This window comes from Haemaphysalis longicornis, unplaced genomic scaffold (genome assembly GCF_048455015.1).
Source record: "Haemaphysalis longicornis isolate Haplotype H1 unplaced genomic scaffold, Haemaphysalis longicornis Haplotype H1 scaffold_12, whole genome shotgun sequence".
Classification (NCBI taxonomy): domain Eukaryota; kingdom Metazoa; phylum Arthropoda; class Arachnida; order Ixodida; family Ixodidae; genus Haemaphysalis; species Haemaphysalis longicornis.
Genome location: NW_027526225.1, coordinates 94,475,800 through 94,495,312, shown reverse-complemented (window position 1 = coordinate 94,495,312; position 19,513 = coordinate 94,475,800). Strand labels below are relative to the sequence as shown.

The window sequence follows — 19,513 nt, the reverse complement described above, 5'->3', positions numbered from 1 at the left end:
TCAACAACTTTGTTATTGATCGTACTAACATTGGAGTCGAGGCATTAATTTGCGTTGGGTGGAGCAGAGTTTGGAATGTCCAACCCACATCATGTGCTTAGCACGGACAAGTACCGCCATCCCGCGGAGCCCGCCGTAACCAGTGACGGGGCACTCGCACGGTGTCCTGCATGCGCGCCTCGCCAGTGAATACAAGCAATATCCTATATTTGAGTTTGCTCCCTAACCCAAGTTACTCGTTTTTAGTCCCTAAGCGTTACTGCTATTATTATCCGCTCCATGGCACAATGGGCAGATTTAAGTTTGCTTTCTTGTTGTTTAGTAAGGCGCCAAGTTGTCTCTCCGTATGTCAGCACAGGTAGGATGCATTGATTGAATATGTTTATTTTTAGTGATTGGGGTAGCTTACCATACTTTTCATAAGTCACGAGTGCTTGCCGAGTGCACCCCAACCCATTCCTATTTCGCGCCGGATTTCTTTTTCGCAGTTGGCATCAGACGGACCACTTGCCCAAGAAGTCATATTCTTCAACCTGTGCCAGTGTTTCGTTACTTATGCCAAAAATTACGCGTTCAGCCGGTTGATTTATGATTACTTTAGATTTATTCATTTTTTATCTTCTGCCCCGCGGTGACGAGTTTTTATTGTAGTTTTTCAATAAGTTATTGGAGGTGTTCTGCGAATTGACTGAGCAAGACTACGTCGTCTGCAAACCTCGAGAGGCTCAACTAAACCCTGTTTACGCGTAATCGTAAGTTTCCGTAGTCAAGCTTCTTGAATACCCTCTCCAACCAAGCTGTGATCAATTTGTCCCACTACCTTTGGGATTGGAAACTTTTCGCTTTGCTTCTGAAGGAATATTCTACCCGTGCATCCCTCATCGTCTAGGAGTCTTAGGTAGGTCTCCCCTATCCTTTGCTCCTTTAAAACGTCCATCTCTGCGGCGGTGTTGTTGAAAACAAACGGTTTTCCATTGTCTATAAATGTCACTTGAAGCAGCTATTGTATTCTGCGCACTTTTTTTATTTACTGGTTAACGACATGGATGTGTTCCATTGTAAAGTATCATTTCGCAAACACGGCCTGTTCCCTGGTTTTTTGAAAATCTAGGTTGCTGTTTAGGCGGTAAACAATTATCTTGTAAAAAAAACTTTTATAAACCACCAGTATGCTGATGGATCTCTAACTCTTGAGATCTTTGGTATCTCCCTTGTTGTGGAATAAAACAATGTTGGCGTTTTTCCAGGCTATGGGTTCCTTTAAAATCCTTAAGCAACCTTAAAATAGTTTACCAAGCTTTTCTGTAATTATATCTCTACCATACTTTAAAATGTCCACAGTAGTGGTGTCGTTGCTTGCAGCTTTTCCTCTTTTCATGCCGTTAAGAACATTTTCTACTTATTGTTTAGTCATTGGCGGAACATCGCAAGCTAGGCTTGTAGGATCAGTAGTTTCCGCTGGTCTAACATCGCTGGTGTATAGCCTGGTGTTGAATCGCTCGGCTGTTTTTATTATCTCGTCTATATTGTTTGGAATGTTACCATGTTCATCTCGATGCGTACATTCTGTCTCTGCCAATAGCCAACTTCCTGTATGTTAACTTCAAGCTTCATTCCATTTCAAGCGTTTCCTCGATGACTGCCATCTTTTACGCACTAATGTCATTTGTTTTTCTCGTGTTAATCACTTTTGACAGCTCCGATAATTCTATGCGATCCGTCGTACTCGACCACTTCAAGTTCTTACGTAACGCAATAAGTTCCTTCGTTTACTTAGTTCGTTTTCTAGATTATTTCCTACATGCTACTTCTACAATAGCCGTTGTGATCCTATAAATGCTGTTTTTAGGTTGTCAATTTCAAGTGTGAACATTGCCCTCGTCCTTATTGTCTGAAAGTGTGAATATTTTCTGAAGAGTTTCGTTTAATTTCTGCGTCCTGAATCTGACTCGATGATGAATTTCTTACGTTTCGCTAGTTTTTCTCTCGCTCTTTTGAGATTCAGCCATACTATGCACCTGACCATCTGATGATCGCTGCACTGAATCATACCTAGAACCTCCCCGCGCAGCACAATTCCTGGGTTGTCACCTAAAATAAAATCAACATCGTTTTTTTTTTCTTTAACCCTTTTCGCAATTTTTCATGTCCATTTTCTAATCCTTCTTTTGCGTGAGACTATGTTCATTAGCCGCAGCCAATTAATCTCCACAAATCCAACAAGTGTATCTCCTCGACCGTTACGAGTTTCTGTTCCGAAATTTCGCGCTGATTTTTTTTCTACTCTGCTTGCACCTACTTTTGCGTAAAGGGCTCCCATTACAGTCGTAAAATGTGTTGTTTCCTTATTCATGCGGACTCGAAGTCTTCGTAGAAACTATCTACGGCCCCATCATCGTAGAGGAAAATCAGGCTCTAGTGTATAGGCGAGCCGTGTTGTTATACAGTAAAAGCTCATTAATTCTAACTCATTTAATTCGAACTTCGGGTTAATTCGACCTCACGCCCTGGTACCGGCACAGCCCCGTATATTTCAATGGGGGAAACCTCCCGATAATTCTAACGCATCGGTATCCAGAGTGGTTAATTCATAGTATGAGCCCCTGGTTTCCATCGCTCCTCCCAGACGAAGTCGGTTCAGAGTGATTACAATGTGTTGCAAATCTAATCCAAACCAAATTTACTAGAGATTCAAAACAACGAAACAGAAAAACAACAGCATGGCGCGCGCGGTACGCTCCTGCAACAGCTTATTTGTCTTTTTCAGAGGTCACCGCGCCACCGGCGCCAGTGCTCCAGCGCATTCCATTATTATTTACGAAACATTATTTACGCAATCACCTGCCACAAACGTGTAGTAGCGCCTAACTCACAATAACGAGTCCAGAGGCGGCTTTCTTGTGTTCTGCCTGCGCAGTGTGGCGCGATTTCCATTCATGCTAGCGCCCGCCCGCTAATTAGAACTCCGCTAAATTCGAACAATTTTGTTGCCCCCTTCGAGTTAGAATTAACGAGCTTTTACTGTATCAATAGCTATGCGGAGTTTTAAAGCATTTATTCTTCAGAACCGATGAGAAGCTTTATGCAAGATGAACAAAAAAGTGTCGCCTTTTGTAATATGAGGTTTCCGGCGCAAAAAAGGCAGTTTGGATAGACAAACCGAGCAGGCGAGGAACGTTTCTAGTGGCTATGATAACGCCCACACGGCACGCGAATACAGTGACAGATTTCGCTCTAGGACATAATCGTATGAAACTCCATGTACGCATCCTCAATCACTGTCGAACGTCCTGCCGGCATCGCAGAAATGAATACGACCTCGTTGTTTCTCGCGATCTCGACTCCGGGCCCTTGCCAACAACAGTAAATGGCCGCCCACAATGGACCAACCCCCGTAAATTGAGCAGCTAGGCAGAGATGATATCCCGCTGCCGGAAAACTCCCACCTGTCTGTCACTATCACACTGGAGCCTCCAGACAACTACCTACTTGCACCCACCCTCCGTTTCATCACCCCCCTCCCTTTGTATTCAATATACTCTCTACTCACGAGCCGGAGGTTAGGTGCGCCCTCTCCCTGACGACCATCCACAGCTGGGCGCAGATCTTTGCGTACGCGTAGAGCATGACGACGGCCGGTATGCAGAGCACCAGGATGAGCATGTAGATCTCGAAGGAGCGCCACGCGCCGGGGCTCGCCTCGTCGCGCATGCACCAGTACGCGCGCCGCCTCAGGCCCATCTCCACATGCACCTGGACAGGAAGAACATCGACAAACCTACCATTCACAATCTTCATCTTGAAACGGACATTACAATGTGCAGATTCACATTTTATGTATTACAACAAAAGGTCTGCCATTCTACGAAGCCTGTCAGAAAATACAGCTGCTTTGAAGGGCACCAAAAACTTTAATTCCCGGGAATCTGCACCATAAGCTATCTGTGGGGGATGTGGCTGAGTCCGGGTGGCACGACACGTAAGATGTTCTCGGAAAGAGTTGTATATCCTAAGTGTAGAAACGAAGTACAAGAATCATGGTTTCGTGCATGGGAATATGAGACGGTGAGTTGCGGGCGAGATACTAATAATGACTACTCACAATAGTGGTCAAACTTAAAGTGACGTGTCCTGACCCCACCGCCGGCCTAGGCAACAAGTGCTACACTTTAAAACAGTGCTAAGCGTACAACAATGCAGTGCAGAAATTAAGACCAGTGTTTAGAAGAAACCGACATTGCTTATATAAATAAAAAATTGAGAACCTTGTAACGTCATTGTATGTCGCATTTGTAAAACTCTTAACTCTTTTTCCTAAAGCGACATGAATGCAGCACTGAAGCAGTTGTCCCCTGCCTTCTTGATAAAATAGGCTTGATAAAATGAAAAATTGCACACATAGCACCGATTCATAAAACTGGAACAAACAGCATTGATCTTGACTACAGGCAATCTCGCTCCCAAGCGCATGTTGGAAGCCTTTAGAAAAAAACATTTACAGCGCTATTGAAAAGCACGTGGAAAATGACTACTTCACGCAAGCTCAACATTGCTTTTGGTCCGGTCTTTTCTGTACAACGCAGTTACTGTGGTTCAGCCGTGACTTATTTCGGAGTTTTGACCTTGGCACACATGTTGACGGCATATTTATAGATTTTGATAGAGTTTTTTACTGTGTACAACAGTCTTCTTTTGCACTAACTGTCATGTCCTAGAAAACACACAATCGCAATTACTTGAATCATTTTTTTTCTTTCGTCAAGGTCATAATAAATATCATAATAAATGGGTCGAAATCAGACCGTGTTGCCGTTAGATAAGGAGGACCTCAGGGCTCCGTATTAGGGCCTTTCTTATTTCTGTTTTCTGTCAATGATATGGTCAAAGAGTTGTGCATGATGATGCTTCCCTGCGGCATGATTTGTATAGTGTTCCAAGTTGATGCGAGAAGTGGCACATGTCATTGAATATCTCCAAGTGTAAATATGTCTACTTTAGGTGCAAATGTACTGTTATTTTGTGCTTCGACTCTGTTGTTAAATTCAGTTCCTGTCGATAAAGTTCCAGATTTTTGAAGCACCATGGTGTGCATTTTACAGACAATTTAGGTTGGAAGAAACGTGCTTAATTTCTGATAAGCGAAGCAACCATGAAAAATTGATTTTCTCGGGCGAAATTTTCAAAAAGCGACATCAAACGTAAAAGCGCTCTGATATGTTTCCCACGTGCGACCTACTGTACGGTACGCCTGCGCGCTTTGGCCTCCGCATATGATTACCCCACTGGATCCCATTGAACACGTACCGACCCGAGTGGCCCGTTTTGTCGCCAATGATTTTCAATTTCACCAAAGTGTTTCGGCTATAAAAGAGTCTTTCGGATGGTAGACGTTAAAAAGAAAGCGCCTGCGCAACAGACTCGAACTGATTTGTCGTATGTATTTAAAAAAAACTGAAAACTTTAAGAGCTTGTACCTTCACTCGCCATACTTTGTATTGGCACGCTGCGACCACAGTTTCAAAGTTCATAAATTTAGCTGTCATTCAAATGCTTTTCAGAGCTGCTTTTTTCCATATATTAGTCCAGGTTGGAATAATTTTCCGAATCGCATTGTTGTATGTACAAATAATGCAGCGTTTAGTGTGCTCATTCGGGACGTGACCCAATTTCTGTGTATGCCTGCCAAATGTATTGTTTATGAACTTTTACTACTTTATGTTTGTAACCCCCCTCTCTGAAAAAATGCCTGACGGCGCAGCAGGTTAATCAGAAAAACATAAGTAGCTATAAATAGAGCGCAGGCACAGCATGTGAAAAAACAGACGAGGACGGGTGTTCGCTCGTCCAAAAATCCCTAAATGTAGAGTTAAAAGTCACTACCGACTACTCCACATTCCCGTTTTAGAGAATTACTATAAGAAGCTCGCTCCAGTTGTATAATTGTTTCCCGTATGCCAAATTTCTCACTTTCCATGTCGTTCTTCACCGCCAAGTTCCGTTTATTAACGCGTTAATAAATTCTCCCGCCTCCTGTGGTCATTCTAACAACATCGCTGGGAGCTCTCCGGAATCTAGACAAAAGACGGCTAACTTCTGCATCCAATCTCTTGTTCAGCCCAAGGGTCGTACGTTGTAGCCGGACCGGCGGGTTCTCGCCGCGCTCCCCGCATTTCCATTTTTAATTCCCCTTAGTTTGCGTCAGAGCGCTCGCAGAAAAGACGGCTGGTGCAGACATCAGCTGTTTCCTAATGCGAAGATAATTAAATCTCTGAAATATAGGCACTGTGTTTCAATTTATTTGATTAGTTCAGTGGCCGGCTCTGCTTTCTTCTCTCTGCAATCCGTGTTAATTAAATATAAGGTTTGTGCTTGACTAAAATTGTGTGGTCGTTGATCAATGCAGATCTTGTAAATCCTAATTAGTGAAGCAACCCTTCCTCCTTTCTTTCTTTCTTTGTCGACTAACACATCAATTACGAGTTTCGCTGTTCGGAATGCGATTTGGCTTATTTGGTTTAATGTTCTTCTAAGCCCACTTTTACATTGTCGCATTGTTTACAGGGGGTAATTAAGGCTAATCTTGCTGCATGCAATTATTAAAATAACTTGAGGTGTAATAGAGTGCATTAACTCATTAAAATGCGTGTGGTTATTAGTAATCCAGCAACCGTTTTGTGAGTGTGTATACTCGTGCTTCTTGGGCACGAACATTCGCAGTGCCGGTAATGTTACCTGGCTCCCCGGGTTTGCCGGTCACGTATGTTTCGGGACACGTGATCAAATGGTTATTGTTCCTCAATCATAGTGACGCTTCAGTTTTCCTTTGCACACAACAATTGAAATCCGGAGGGACTAGCTACGCCAATAAAATTGAAAAAAATACTACATCTAGGTGAACAGGTTAGTTCATTTTGAAGTCTCTGTTCCCGCAGTTAATCCGGGAATGTCGCTTTGTGCTGTACTCACCTGCACGAAGATGATTGGCAGCGCAGTGAGGAAGGCCGCCAGCCAGATAAAGATGATTACTCTCCTGGCCTGGCTAAAAGTGCAAAGGTAGCGGGAGCGGACCGGGTGGATGACTGCGTAATACCTGCGCCCCAGAGAGAGAGCACGTCTTTGGAGAAAAACGGGAACCGGCCCATTCGTCGCAGCCAACTCGTCCTAGGAAAAATGGTCATAGGGAAACTGGTCAAAGAGGTCATCTCGTTCTAGATGATCCTGTACTAGGAAAAGTGGTAGCACTGAGCTTCTCGTGCTAGGAAAAGTCGTCTCGCGGTTCCATTTTTTGCCGATGTCGAGCAAATGGGGAGAGGACGTGAGTCGCTTCTAATCTTATAATTACTCCCAGGTTGACCTCTTCAGAGTTCGGGGGGTCCTCTGCTTTTGTTAGCTTGCAGGCGGTGGTTGAAATGGTTTTTCTATTTCAACACATGTTCCTCTGTCCCCTTCTGATTTCCCTTCTTGTTGCAAAAAAAAAATCACATTTTTTTACTGGGTAAGGGGTTTCTTTTCAGGTTTATTTTTTTTTTTCACCTTGCAAAAAATATTGGTCACACTTTTTCTGTGGAGGGGGGGGGGGTCGACTTTTTCTTTGTTTTGCGTTTTCTTTTCTTTTTTCTTTTTGCGTTATCTTTTGAAGCTTTTTGCCTGCTCGTGTTCGTGTATATATCTATAAATAGGGCAAAATGTTGGCCTCTTGTTTGTTTGCAGGTGGTGGTGGAAATTGGCTTTTCGGTCTCAGCACAACTTACGGTTTCTTTTTTTGCTTTTCTTCACCTTTTAAAAAATATTCGTCACACTTTTTTGTGAGTGTGTCTGTGGGGGGAGGGGGGGCTCAACTTTTAAGTCCAGCCTTGACTTTCGCTCCCATATATATAGGTGATATGAAGACTAACAAAACGAAAGTTACCCAGCTTGACAATCATCGCTTGTCAGCAGGCATGAAAACAAGAGATCATTACACTAAAAGGCGAAAACACAGAACGAAATCGCAAATCCCAATACAGCGCCGTCACGTAATTACCAAAAATAAAAAAAAATGTATTAGGAAAAACAGTGGGCAAACAAAATATAATATAAAAGACTCACGTAATTAGCTGCACAAAGAAGAAGAAAAAAAGATACGCTGTCTGGCTGGCGCGTTCCTCGAAGGCGACAAAGGAAACATTAAGGGTGGTGAATTGACGGAGGAGTGTAAGAATGTTTACGCATAAGATGAGAATTATACAAGCTTCTGTAGTCTTTCATTTGAACATGATAGACGAATAACGTAAATTGTGACGAGTTGGCCGAGTGTCCAGTTGCCCTAGGTTACGAGTTTCCCTGGTGCGAGATGGCCTATGACGACTTGCCCTATGTGACGAATTCACCTATGACGAGTTGGCTGCGACGAGTTCACTTTTGACGAGTTCTCCTAGACCCGAGAAAAATGCAACGTTTTCAACAAACACACCGAAAAAATAGTCAGCGGAGGAGACACTTTCAACTAAACAAAGCAATCTTGGAGTAGCAGTACATTTTGGCGACACTTTTATATTACTAGGGGGGCATCTTCGGCCGTCGGTTCTGCCAGATGTGCACCACTTCTGCTTACACGGCCGTAGACTGAGTGCCTTCTAACTTGCAAAACACTGAAAGCCGCCGGTTAGCGCGTCGACACAGGCAGTGCGTTGTCCGTAATGCAAGTACTGAGAGAAAGGTGATTTCATTGACTTCATTTTCACTTTATTTCCAGTTCTAACGTGATAGTTGCGGGACGCTAGAAATTTTCCGAAGAAAGACGCACGCACGCTGCCGTCTGGGCGTTGTCGACCCGTTTGATGGCACGTGTGCCGGCACAACGGACGCACCACAATGTGCTGTCGCAAGCGTGGAGAGCCGAGAAGAGAAAAAACTGAGGCCTCCCTCAACTGCCGGCTTGGGTACAGAATGAATAGCAAGGGTAAAAAAAATTAAGATCCCGACTTTCTGGGCATGCCAGATAAGCGGAGAAAAAAAGCTACGAGGTGCCGGAAAGTTACGTTTCAGAAAATGAATGCCGCCGAAGGATTGCTTTTTACGAGTTGCAATCTCGTGCTCTGTTACAGTCTGTAGACAACGTGGGTGCTGAAATTACGAACCAAGCACACTTATATGAGCATAGCGCATTTTTTAGAGCTCGCTAGTGCAAAACTGACCTACCAGTGCGAAGGAGTGTAAAATGGACCTAGTGGTGTAACAGTGGTGTAAAATTGACCTACCTGTGGGAAATTGTCGTAAATTGACGGTTAACCTATCTGGTCTTTCCTAGGTCCTCCGTCCTCATCAGTCTATTTATGTTCGGTGCAGTCGAATGACTCTCCCGAAGAGTTCCAGCTTCTCCTATGCTGTCGTGTCTGAATTCGGTCCCCGAACCCGAATTTCCCTGCCATCCCTCCATCGCGGTCATTGTGTTTCCACAATTTTAGTTTCGAATCTCAATGGCCAGTCTGTGCCGGGATAGTCACACTTGTCCGTTCTAAGTGTTACAGCCATTGTACTTGGTAAGAGTATGTCGCTATATTTATGTTTGTATTCGCCATTATCAGCCACTAAATGTGCTAAAATAACGAAATCGCGTGGCTGTTGCGCACTTTATTGTATTGCAAAATGTCGTGGCTGTTCTTTTTTTATTTGTGCTGTTTCTTCTTTGTACTGCACCCTGCTATAAAGCTGAACGTGTCACACATCGTATTTTATGTTTGAGGGGGGGACAGGGGATGTCAAGCTGTTCTTACAGCTTCTTTTATTTGCCTTCCTCATCCCAATAGACTAAAAATAAGAAAATTGCAAACTGTGGAAGTTGTTGCAGGTACTAAGACGACTGAAGCCGACAATAAGGTGGCTTTGTGGGGTTATTGCAACAATTGAACCTATTCCTCAAAACGCCAGTCAGTCAATAGAAGTCTACTTTCTGCCCGTCTCAAGCACAAAACCTCTAAAGAATACAACGAATACTTCATAGGGGTTTTGAAGGAGTGAGGGAGTGAGTGCAGAAACACATTCAGGATGAAAACGTCTCAGTCTAGCCCTTTCTTTGAAGCAGACGCCCAATAAGACTCTATGTGCGCGTGAGAAGGGTGTATTTAGGTATATATCAGGGAAGGGAGGGAGGAAGGCAGGGAAGAACAATGGATAACAGAGCTGAAATGTTAGCTCCCCCAAGAAAAAGCGCTCACCTTTCGATGCTGAGGAAGGTGAGATTGAGCACGGAGCAGATCATGGACACGTGCTGGACGTAGAGAATGAACTTGCAGCCCACCTCGCCCAGCGTCCACGTGTAGGAAAACAGCTGGCCGAACTTAACGGGCACGCAGAGCAGCACGATGAGCAGGTCGGCCGAGGCCAGCGAGGCGAGGAACAGGTTGGATATAGAGCGCATGCGCGGAAACCGGGCCACCGTGTACACGATGAGCAGGTTTCCCACCAGGCCCAGCAGCAGCGTGGCGCCGTAGACGGCCGCCGTGGGCACAAGGTCGGCGAGGTCGAAGTGCCACACCGACTCCTCGTAGTCGTAGTCCTCGGGCACGTCACTGTCCTCCTCGCCACCGGCCGCCGACGGGGAATCCACGACGCCCCCCGCGGCTACGAGGGACAGGTTGCCTCCGCCCGGAGACATTTGCTACCGTAGCTCCGGCTAGCCTCTGGAAGGCTCGTTCAACTCTTTCAGTTCAAGGTCCTGATGAGCACTGTCATGGCTGACAGAGTTCCTGCAAAAGGGAGGGCAGACTGCTCAAGCTTGTGTCCAGAGCGTTAGAACTAGCGGATGGTGATATGTTAGCACTACTGTGCTGTACTATCCATTTTTATTGAGCCCTACTGTATACGTCCTTCGGTTATTGTCACTACCATACTCAAATCACTTTCAACAATACGGAGCTTTGTGCGCGTGTTTGCTCTGAAGAGGTGCGTGTCGTCAAAGGGAGCTATTTGCAGTTTTGTAGGCCCCCTCTGACCGCAAGTTATGCTAATACGGAAACCCCGTCACTTGACGTTTCTCACAAAGCTAACGTCTCCCCTCTTACGAAGCTCTCAAAGTTGACGACGATTATCACTGTCGGCCTGTTTCTCAACGCGTAGTGCTCAAATACCTTCAGGGACATACTATGGTCCTTGTCGTGGTGCCCTGCACAATTCGATGTTATTCTGGCGTTTCTCTATTTGGAAGGTAGCCTACTTATCCCAACTGGCTCTGAAATAGCTCAGCCGTTATCGATACACGGAGCATACAACTAACAAAAATACCTATACCCTCAGCAGTGCCATACAGTTCGGTGGGTGCGGTGGTCGTACGGGAAGAGTACTATAAATTGGTTTTATGTTACCCATGCACCGAGTTCGACGACTACCGAACTTTCCGCCATTCAAGCAACGCTCGCAAATTGCTCAAGCTACTCTCATAATATGGTCAATTATCACTCAGGTGGTGTCCTCGGTGTTTACTTATTTATTTTATTTTGTTTTATTTATCTAATTTTTACATACGGCAGCCCAATTGGGGTATCGCCGGAGTGGGTATGTACACCTAGCTTTTTATTGCTTTGCTGCATGTATTTCAATGTGCTTAGACCAGGACAAGGTTGGTGGGAAGATGACACCGAGGTACTGATATTCAGACATGTGCTGCAGGGAAGAGCGGTTGAATGAATGATTGAACAAAAAAAAAACAGAACTGCACGTACTGAAAGATAAAGTTACTATTTTTCTGAAGTTTATATTCATTTCCCATTGGTTGCGCCACTTGAAAAATGGTGTAAAAGAATCATTTGGTGAAGTATGGTCTCATTAGATTTATTACGTTGTATATGACACAGTAATCGGCATAAAGACGGATTTTCGCAGATACTTAATTTGGCAGATCATTAACATACAATAAAAAAAATTGGGCCCAGGACCAAAACCTGAGGAATACCGGACGACACATTCACCATTCACTAAACACGAGTTAGAGGAAATAAATGAAACGTACTGGGAGCGGTCACATAAAAAGTTAGTAATCCAATCAACTAAAGCACAGTTATTAAGTATGACCAGAAGTTCATAAAGAAGCCTTGAGTGCTAAAGGTGTCAAACGCCTTCGATAAGTCTGGTAAATTTGCATCTTTTTGGTTTCCCATGTCCAGAGCGTCGGCGATATCATGAGAACATTTGACCAGCTGAGTGATTGTGATAATTCCGCGACGGAAACCATGCTGTAATTCACGCAAAATGTTATTATTTTCAGGAAACTCTAATATGACAAAGAATCTATGTTCAAGACGTTTACATAATTGAGATGTTAATGAAAGCGGACGATAGTTCAATGGTGACTGCTTGTTGCCGGATTTGAACAACACGGGGGAAATTTTTCCCAATTTCCAGACTAACTGGGCTGTGGAGATATGTCGAAGTTGATTTCTTTGTGTAATGTTCATCTACGTGGACTTAGTGCAACTGTAAGCGCGAACAAACGGTGCTCAGGAAACGCAGAGCATCACTTCGGCGTTACCGTATAGCTATCTTTGGACACGGCAGCCTCCTCCGAAAAAGTATCAAGGCTGCAAACAAAGGGGGGACGGTCATAGCGACGTCTGCTCTGCTTCCCGCGTCTTCTTCATCTTCCTGAGAAACTAAAGGTACCTGGAGGTGTTTATTGTTTTGCATCACCGCAAAATATCACTTTCTCGTGTCGTCTGTCTTCAACGCTGAGATTTCTTCTCCGGACAGGCTCAATGTTTTTCCTATCGCTGTTAATAAAAGAATGAAAATAGCCGCACATAACCGCATATTTGTCACTAGCCTATCTTGGATACAAATTCGTCAGAAACATCGCGCATCCGTTTTGTTTTATACTGCTCTTTGATTGGTTACGCCGCACTACCGTATTTTTTCAAACAAAGGGCGAAACTGTGTTGTTTTCCCACGAAAATAAGAGCATCACAATTTATGCATTCGGACACAGAAAAAGTAAGCTATGACTAATTTTTTTATTGAATTTCAGAACAAGTGCAAAAATGAAAAAGAAACATGTCAAATTAGGCGTGAAGAGATTTAAAATAACCCATCACACATTCAAATAACGGAAAGCAGACGACACAGTTTTTCTTTATTTTGCAAATGATTGAGTGATGAGACGACACACACAAAAGCATATGAAATCTAATCCGAAAACTGAAATTTTCCTCAGCATCTCAGAAGAATTTTGAAAATCGTCTTTTCGTTTATAAAGTTTACCGCGAATATAAAAAACCAATAAATGCAACTTAAGGCAAAAACTTATCATCAAAAAGCACGACATACAACCCTATCAACGAACCTTCAACATCGTTATCGTGGAAGCGCTTGCAAGCATGAGCTGAAAATGCATTTTGGGGGATCTTGGCAGCCTGTTTCGACCTATTACCGATACCAAAGAAGTTATTAGCTTTGCCGAAGAGTCGCTTTCACTGTCTGTCACTCGAGCACAAACGACCGCTTTGTCTGGCGCATTGTACATTCGATCGCAAGAGCTCGACGTCAAGTTGAAAGCTTCCGTTGAAAGCACTTCCTTCCCATAGTTCTTGTGAATTGAGATTTTTGCTCCCGTCGCTTCTCTGCGAACGTCTGCTCATTCTTCTGGACATGTCTGCGACAGCATGGAAGACAGCGCCCGACTTGCTGAGTGCTCTTTTTCTGTTCAAAAGTTTTCGCGTTGGAAAAGACAAATAGACTGCGACTCTCTGATATGCCGAAAGTATTTCTCCAGAAAAATAAATACAAACAACCAACAGAAATGAAACGCAATGTCCGTAAAAGCGGAGACAATTGGCGGAATAGGGGACTACCAGCATATGCCAAGATGTCAGCGCTACAAAACCTGTCTGAAGACCTCTTTCTAGCTTTGAACACTCACGATCGTTCTTCAGGGTCTGTAGAAAACTTTGCAAAGATGGACGCTTTGCTTTACTCCGCCTTTCAAGCTATCAAAACGCGTCGTCATCAGTCTAAACTTATTGCGAGTGTCACGAGACGTCCGGTGTTTTTACTCAGTGTCCAGAACGTCGACGCCTGTGCAGGTATCATGATTGCTTATTCATTCGGATGGCATATTTCCGGATTGGTAGAGAAACACGCTAAGGTTGCGTTTTGGAAGTTTTGTGGAGCCCATGCGGAATGGTTCCCATTTGAACATCTAGTGTAAACATAATATGGAGCCCTTTAGGCGCATGCGTCACCGCGAAGAGAAGTAATATCCCACAGCAATGGGCAAGTCGACATGTTTGACGAGTATGACAAAATGTGGACATGTATGAAAGGTGCTTTCAGATTAAGTGATTCGAAAAAGATTTGCCTTTGCCTCTAACTGTCGGCCTGAAAGCTAAATCGAGGGACGGGCGCACGAAGGACATAAAGACAGATAGAGACATTTTCGGGTTTAAGTAGCCCAAGAAAGACTATCATCTTTGTTAGCGGTGTGCCGTCTCTATTTTTTAGCCCCTGCAGTTCTGTTACTCGTACGGATTTCTGATGACGGCGGGGCATTCGCAGAGTTAACTAAGTAGTGCTATGGCTCAAAAGAATTAGGGGTGGAAACATCAGGTCCTGAAAAAAATACAACAACATACTGCGCAGTAGCGGGGACATGTAATTGGGAGCGGTAACGTAAGGACGCGTGTAGGCTTCAAGTGCCCCTGCACACGCGATGGCTGCCCGACCGACTCTGGGGTTTCGCCTCTCATGCGTTGCTTTCCGTACAAGCCCTGTCCAAAGCCTGTATGTGGAATGTGACAAATGATGCCTGGAGTACCACCAAATTTATGTTGATCTTTTATAAGCTTGTAAAATATCATCAATCGACAACCATCCTTTTAAACCTGTTTTTATGGATACATCCACGTCACAGCTCTTTTTAAATCGCCCTTCCACTTCTGTTCCTTTCTCACAAAGAGTGAAAGAAAAAGCGCCTATACTTAATGTCTCCTTTTTAAACATCTTCAAATCATCTTGTATTGATTTTAAAGCCCCATGGCACTTTCGCCGTGTGTCGTGTGACGTATCTTTCATCCGACTCAATAAACATAGGGTACCGAGAAAGGCGATTCTGCAGCACTTTCTGTCACTGCAGAAGTACCAGTGTACAGAATTTTACAGCGACGGCTCCAAAACTGCCTCCGCCGTGTTATGTGCTGCGCACGGACCCAATTTTAAAGTTTCTGAGACCATGAATGTAACCTGTAGCATCTTCACAGCAGAGGCTTATGAAATCTTCCTTGCTGTGAATCACATTGTCAAATGTCCTATTCCGAAATCTGTCATTTACACCGATTCACTAAGCGTTGTACGGGCGTTATCATCCCGAAAGGGATATGTTTGCTTCATAAAGCATTTTCAAACCTTCCAAGCGTCCATTTATTTATATTATCCTTTTTCATCTGCTGATGTCACGTAGGCGGGCCCTCAGGCACCTCCAAGCGGTAGCTAGCCGCTTTTCGCGTGAGGGACCCCCAAAACTGTTGTTGGAAATAAACTGATTTGATTTGATTTCATTTGAAAGAAGTTCAAAAATTACATCATCAATCTTGCTCTTAGAACCATGGTTAGAACAGTTGATACAATTAGAACAATAAGGACAATTAGAATAATTAAAACAATTGATATGATGCACACCTTAAGGTTACTGTTTGTTGGGTCCCGGACCACTCAGGGATCGCGGGAAATGAGACAGCAGATAAAATGGCCGCTGCTGCACTCACAAACACGGTACACATAACACCAGTACCCTACACTGACTTGAAACCACACATAAAACAACCACTACGTAAAACATGAAAAAGACATTGGAGTGAACAGACAGACAACAAACTGCACATTGTAAAACCAAGCTTGGGACGATACACAACCGATTCACACAACAAACACACCGAAGTGACCTTAGCAAGGTTACGGATAGGCCACACACACGTAACACACTCCCAGCTGCTCACTGGATCCCCAAGATCCAAGTGCAGCGGGTGTGAAGAGGCCCTATCCGTAATCCACATCCTCATTCAATGCAAGGCACTTGACATAACACGACGCAAACACTTCCCACAACTATACACACGAGTTATTCCACAACGCCCGTCATACTTCATAGGAGACGAGCGCATGTTTTCAGTCAAACGTGTTTTTGAGTTTCTTACCGACGTAAAATTTTTACATCTCATTTATCACCAGTCATCACCTTTTCTTATCACCAGGCCCTCTACACCAGGCATCTTCACTACGTTGTGTTTTACTTTGTTTATTTTTACTGAAATGTCCTACCTCTACTTTAATGTCGCTCTCATGAAATCACTTTTGTTTGGCGCTCTTTGCCCTTAGTTGGCCATGCGCCATTAAAATCTAGGCATCATCATCATCAGCCTGACCGACTGCCTCTAGACGGGCTGTTCGCGATCAGCGAGCATGTCAAACAAAGTTCGTCTACTCTTCGACGGCCGCCTCACTTCTTCTTCAGACGGCTCTTATTCCGTGCTTCATTTTCGTGCCTCGAACACAGCAGGTTGCTATCAGGAGAAATTCCGCTCGCCGTGTTTTAACAGGTGTATTATTTGAGAGCGTTCTAATTCAGCTTTACGCCTCTAGTAGGCATGCGGTGGGTGCATTGGCCGGAACGGCTTTGATTTAGTTGCAGTTCCATGAAACTGGTACCCATCTCTCTCCTTCGACCTCACGAAGACACTCACAGTGTTTATCTTTAAACTTAATTTATTTTGTTCAATTAACATAAACGTTAGACAACGAACGTTAGGGGGTTTATCACACCACTCTAAAAACCTGCCATTTAAAATTAGTAGTAGAACATATACCATGGTGTATTTCTTTTCGAAGTAACCCCTTACCGAAAAATTACGCCCGTCTTCCCGCGAGAGAACCCTGGTGTGATGCGACGCATCGGGGGGTTCAACGAAGTAGTCAAAGCAAGGTCACGTCAGTGCGAGAGTGAGCGCTTGACTGAACCGCCGCGGCGCGATACCCGCTTTATATTCACAGCGATTGGAGGAGAGGAGACAACGGAGGAGAGTCGCGCATGCGCGCACTTGCGCGCACCGGAGCAGTTGTTAGCGCAGCGATGCGCGCGCCAAACAAGCGCGCCAGCTGTGGTATGCTAATGAGCCGGAGTGAGAGTGTTGCACACAGCTGTGGGAGAGAAGAACGGAGGAGGGATGCGGACGGACGCCGCGACGACGACGCAGGAGGGACAAGCCCGAGAGCAAGAGATGCGTCGCATCTAATAAAGCGGGCCCATAAACAGCAACTTCACAGACTTTTTTTAGCTGTACCTATACATTTTTTAAAATATTCCCCTTAGGGTAAGCGCTTTCCATGCCGGTACTTGTAACCAAACCAGGGCATGAACAAAAATACCCCCGTATATTTCTAGCCACCATGAACACCTTACCACACCAACCGAGATGCCAAATACACGCATTTTTCACATGAAAACATGTAATTTCAAGCTCTAGCCATAACACTTGGTCTGTGCGAAAAAATAAAACCCTTAGCTTATCATAAGTACCTCTATTCTTTCTATGGAGGAAGGCAAGAGCGTGATGGATGGCAGGGAAGGGAGGGGGGAGTTACGGGGAAGAACGGTAGAAGCATATCGTCTTTCGATATCATTTGGCAGCGTTTACGAGCAGGTACGAGACCTGCGTTTTTTTTTTTTTTTTTTTTTGAAGTGAAGCTTTCTATGATTCACTGTTGGCGATGTAGTTACGAAAAGCGCACTGCAGAAAAGCTGCCTATCCACAATGGGTTTCCACAACAGCGAATCAAGTATACCATACACATAGACAATTTGAGGTCTTTGCGCACATAACACGATTCGGAATATCACTGCAAGATACATTCGCATTGTAATAAAATTGCTGATTATAACGAAAGGTACAAAATCGTAATCAGGTTCCTCAGTATTTACTTTGCGTTCGCTGCGCATGCGTTGGCTTTGTTCTTTGGCTGAGTAGAAGTGAACTTTGGCGTAGAGTTTGGAAGCTTAGATATTGGACTTTGGCAGCGTGAACCTTCGAATTTAAATTTACTCAGTTTGTTTGCAGATAGCTTGTAGTTTTAACCATATTTCTCCTACGAAAGGAGCTTCGATTTGTTTTTGAGTGGTGAGGGCGGGAGGGTGTGTTGGTTTGTGGGAGACATCTGTTGCATCGCTCACGCAGATGGCAGACATTCGGTATATTTTACTTAAGGTTTATTTATAGTTTTGTATATTTTTGGGTACAGCTTTGTGAAAGCACCAACGTATCTTGAAACTCAGACTAAGAAATCATTTATACGTATAGATGCACCGTAATTACGGATTTATGCCATCCCTGGAGGCATGCATATACTACCTGGCTTTCGACCGACCAGGCGACTCATCTCTCTATGGTGGTGAAAGCTAAACCCTCACTCCCATCCCGCAGGATTTCTCCTCCTGCGCTCAGCTTTCGGCATGCGTGGAAATCTGAGGCAATTCACTTTTCCCTCCCCGCCAGACTTCCCCGGAACAAATTTATGTTTGTGAGAGCTCACTAGTATAGTGGGCGCAAAACAAATCGCGATTCCTGCGTTTGTCGTGGATATCGATAGCGTTCAAGATGCCTGTCGATAAGCAGCTGTGATTGGAAACCGGTGGGCTGAGGGTGAGAGCCTTGACTCATTCATGGAGTCCATGACCAATGATTTAAAACCGCTGGCGGAAAAATAAGTGCTGTTCATAAATTCCGAGCGACATACCCGTGAAACACCAAAAATAACAGCTGCGTTTTATGAAAACCTATTCCAAAATTGGCGCCCCGTCTGGGTAAAGCCTCGGAAAAAGTGATTTGGTTCTACAGGTCTTCTGTGAATAAACTGTGGCGGAGAAGTGTAAGAGGGTCTATAAGATGATCTTTTCATGGCAGTAAAAAGGTGCACTGTAAAATACAGCATGTAGAGGGGTGCTTCATCGTAGAAGCGTATCACTAACTTCGGTTTCAGTCGGCGCTAGGACCTCATAACAAAGTGGTGATATTAAAGAAAGAGCTTCAGCGGTTGCATCTAGTTATGGAATAGCTAACAAGTGAAGTGAAAGAAATGATAAAAAATGACACCACCTTTTCGCGAGGGAACCCTGAGTTGATGCGAAGCATCTCGGAGGTTCCGAAACGTTCACGAGATTGGGTATCCAAATAACGAAAAATGACAGAATTGTTGGCGTCCATTCAACTCATCGGACGGCGCAGCGTGACTCAACCGAAGCAGCAGCTGAGGGAGCGGCGCGCTGTCCGGGTTTATTATATAGAGCAGATGGAGTGGAGAGGAGGAGATGAGAGAAGAGAAGCGCATGCGCGCTTACCGCGCAGCTGCGGTGATGAGTAGCGCACGCGCTATCGCACAGCTGGCGTGGAGAGGGGCAGGGGATAAGCAGTGCGCGCGCTATCGCACAGCTGGCGTGGAGAGAGTGAGAGGAGGAGAAGCGTGCGCGCTATCACGCAGATGGGGGGAAGGGGAGATGGGG

The 19,513-nt window shown here is 44.6% G+C and overlaps 1 protein-coding gene across 1 annotated transcript in view; it reads right to left on the bottom strand.

The window, feature by feature from the left end:
• The window catches only part of LOC144162078 (QRFP-like peptide receptor), a 99,439-nt gene that overhangs the window by 4,316 nt on the left and 75,610 nt on the right, over positions 1-19,513 (bottom strand). Inside the window, exons 2-4 of the mRNA XM_077692586.1 lie at positions 10,197-10,727; positions 6,967-7,090; positions 3,551-3,753 (exon numbers count right to left, since the gene is read on the bottom strand). Of these exons, the coding sequence (XP_077548712.1) occupies positions 3,551-3,753; positions 6,967-7,090; positions 10,197-10,636 (767 nt within the window). The 5' untranslated portion in view covers positions 10,637-10,727. The remainder of the gene's footprint in view (positions 1-3,550; positions 3,754-6,966; positions 7,091-10,196; positions 10,728-19,513) is intronic.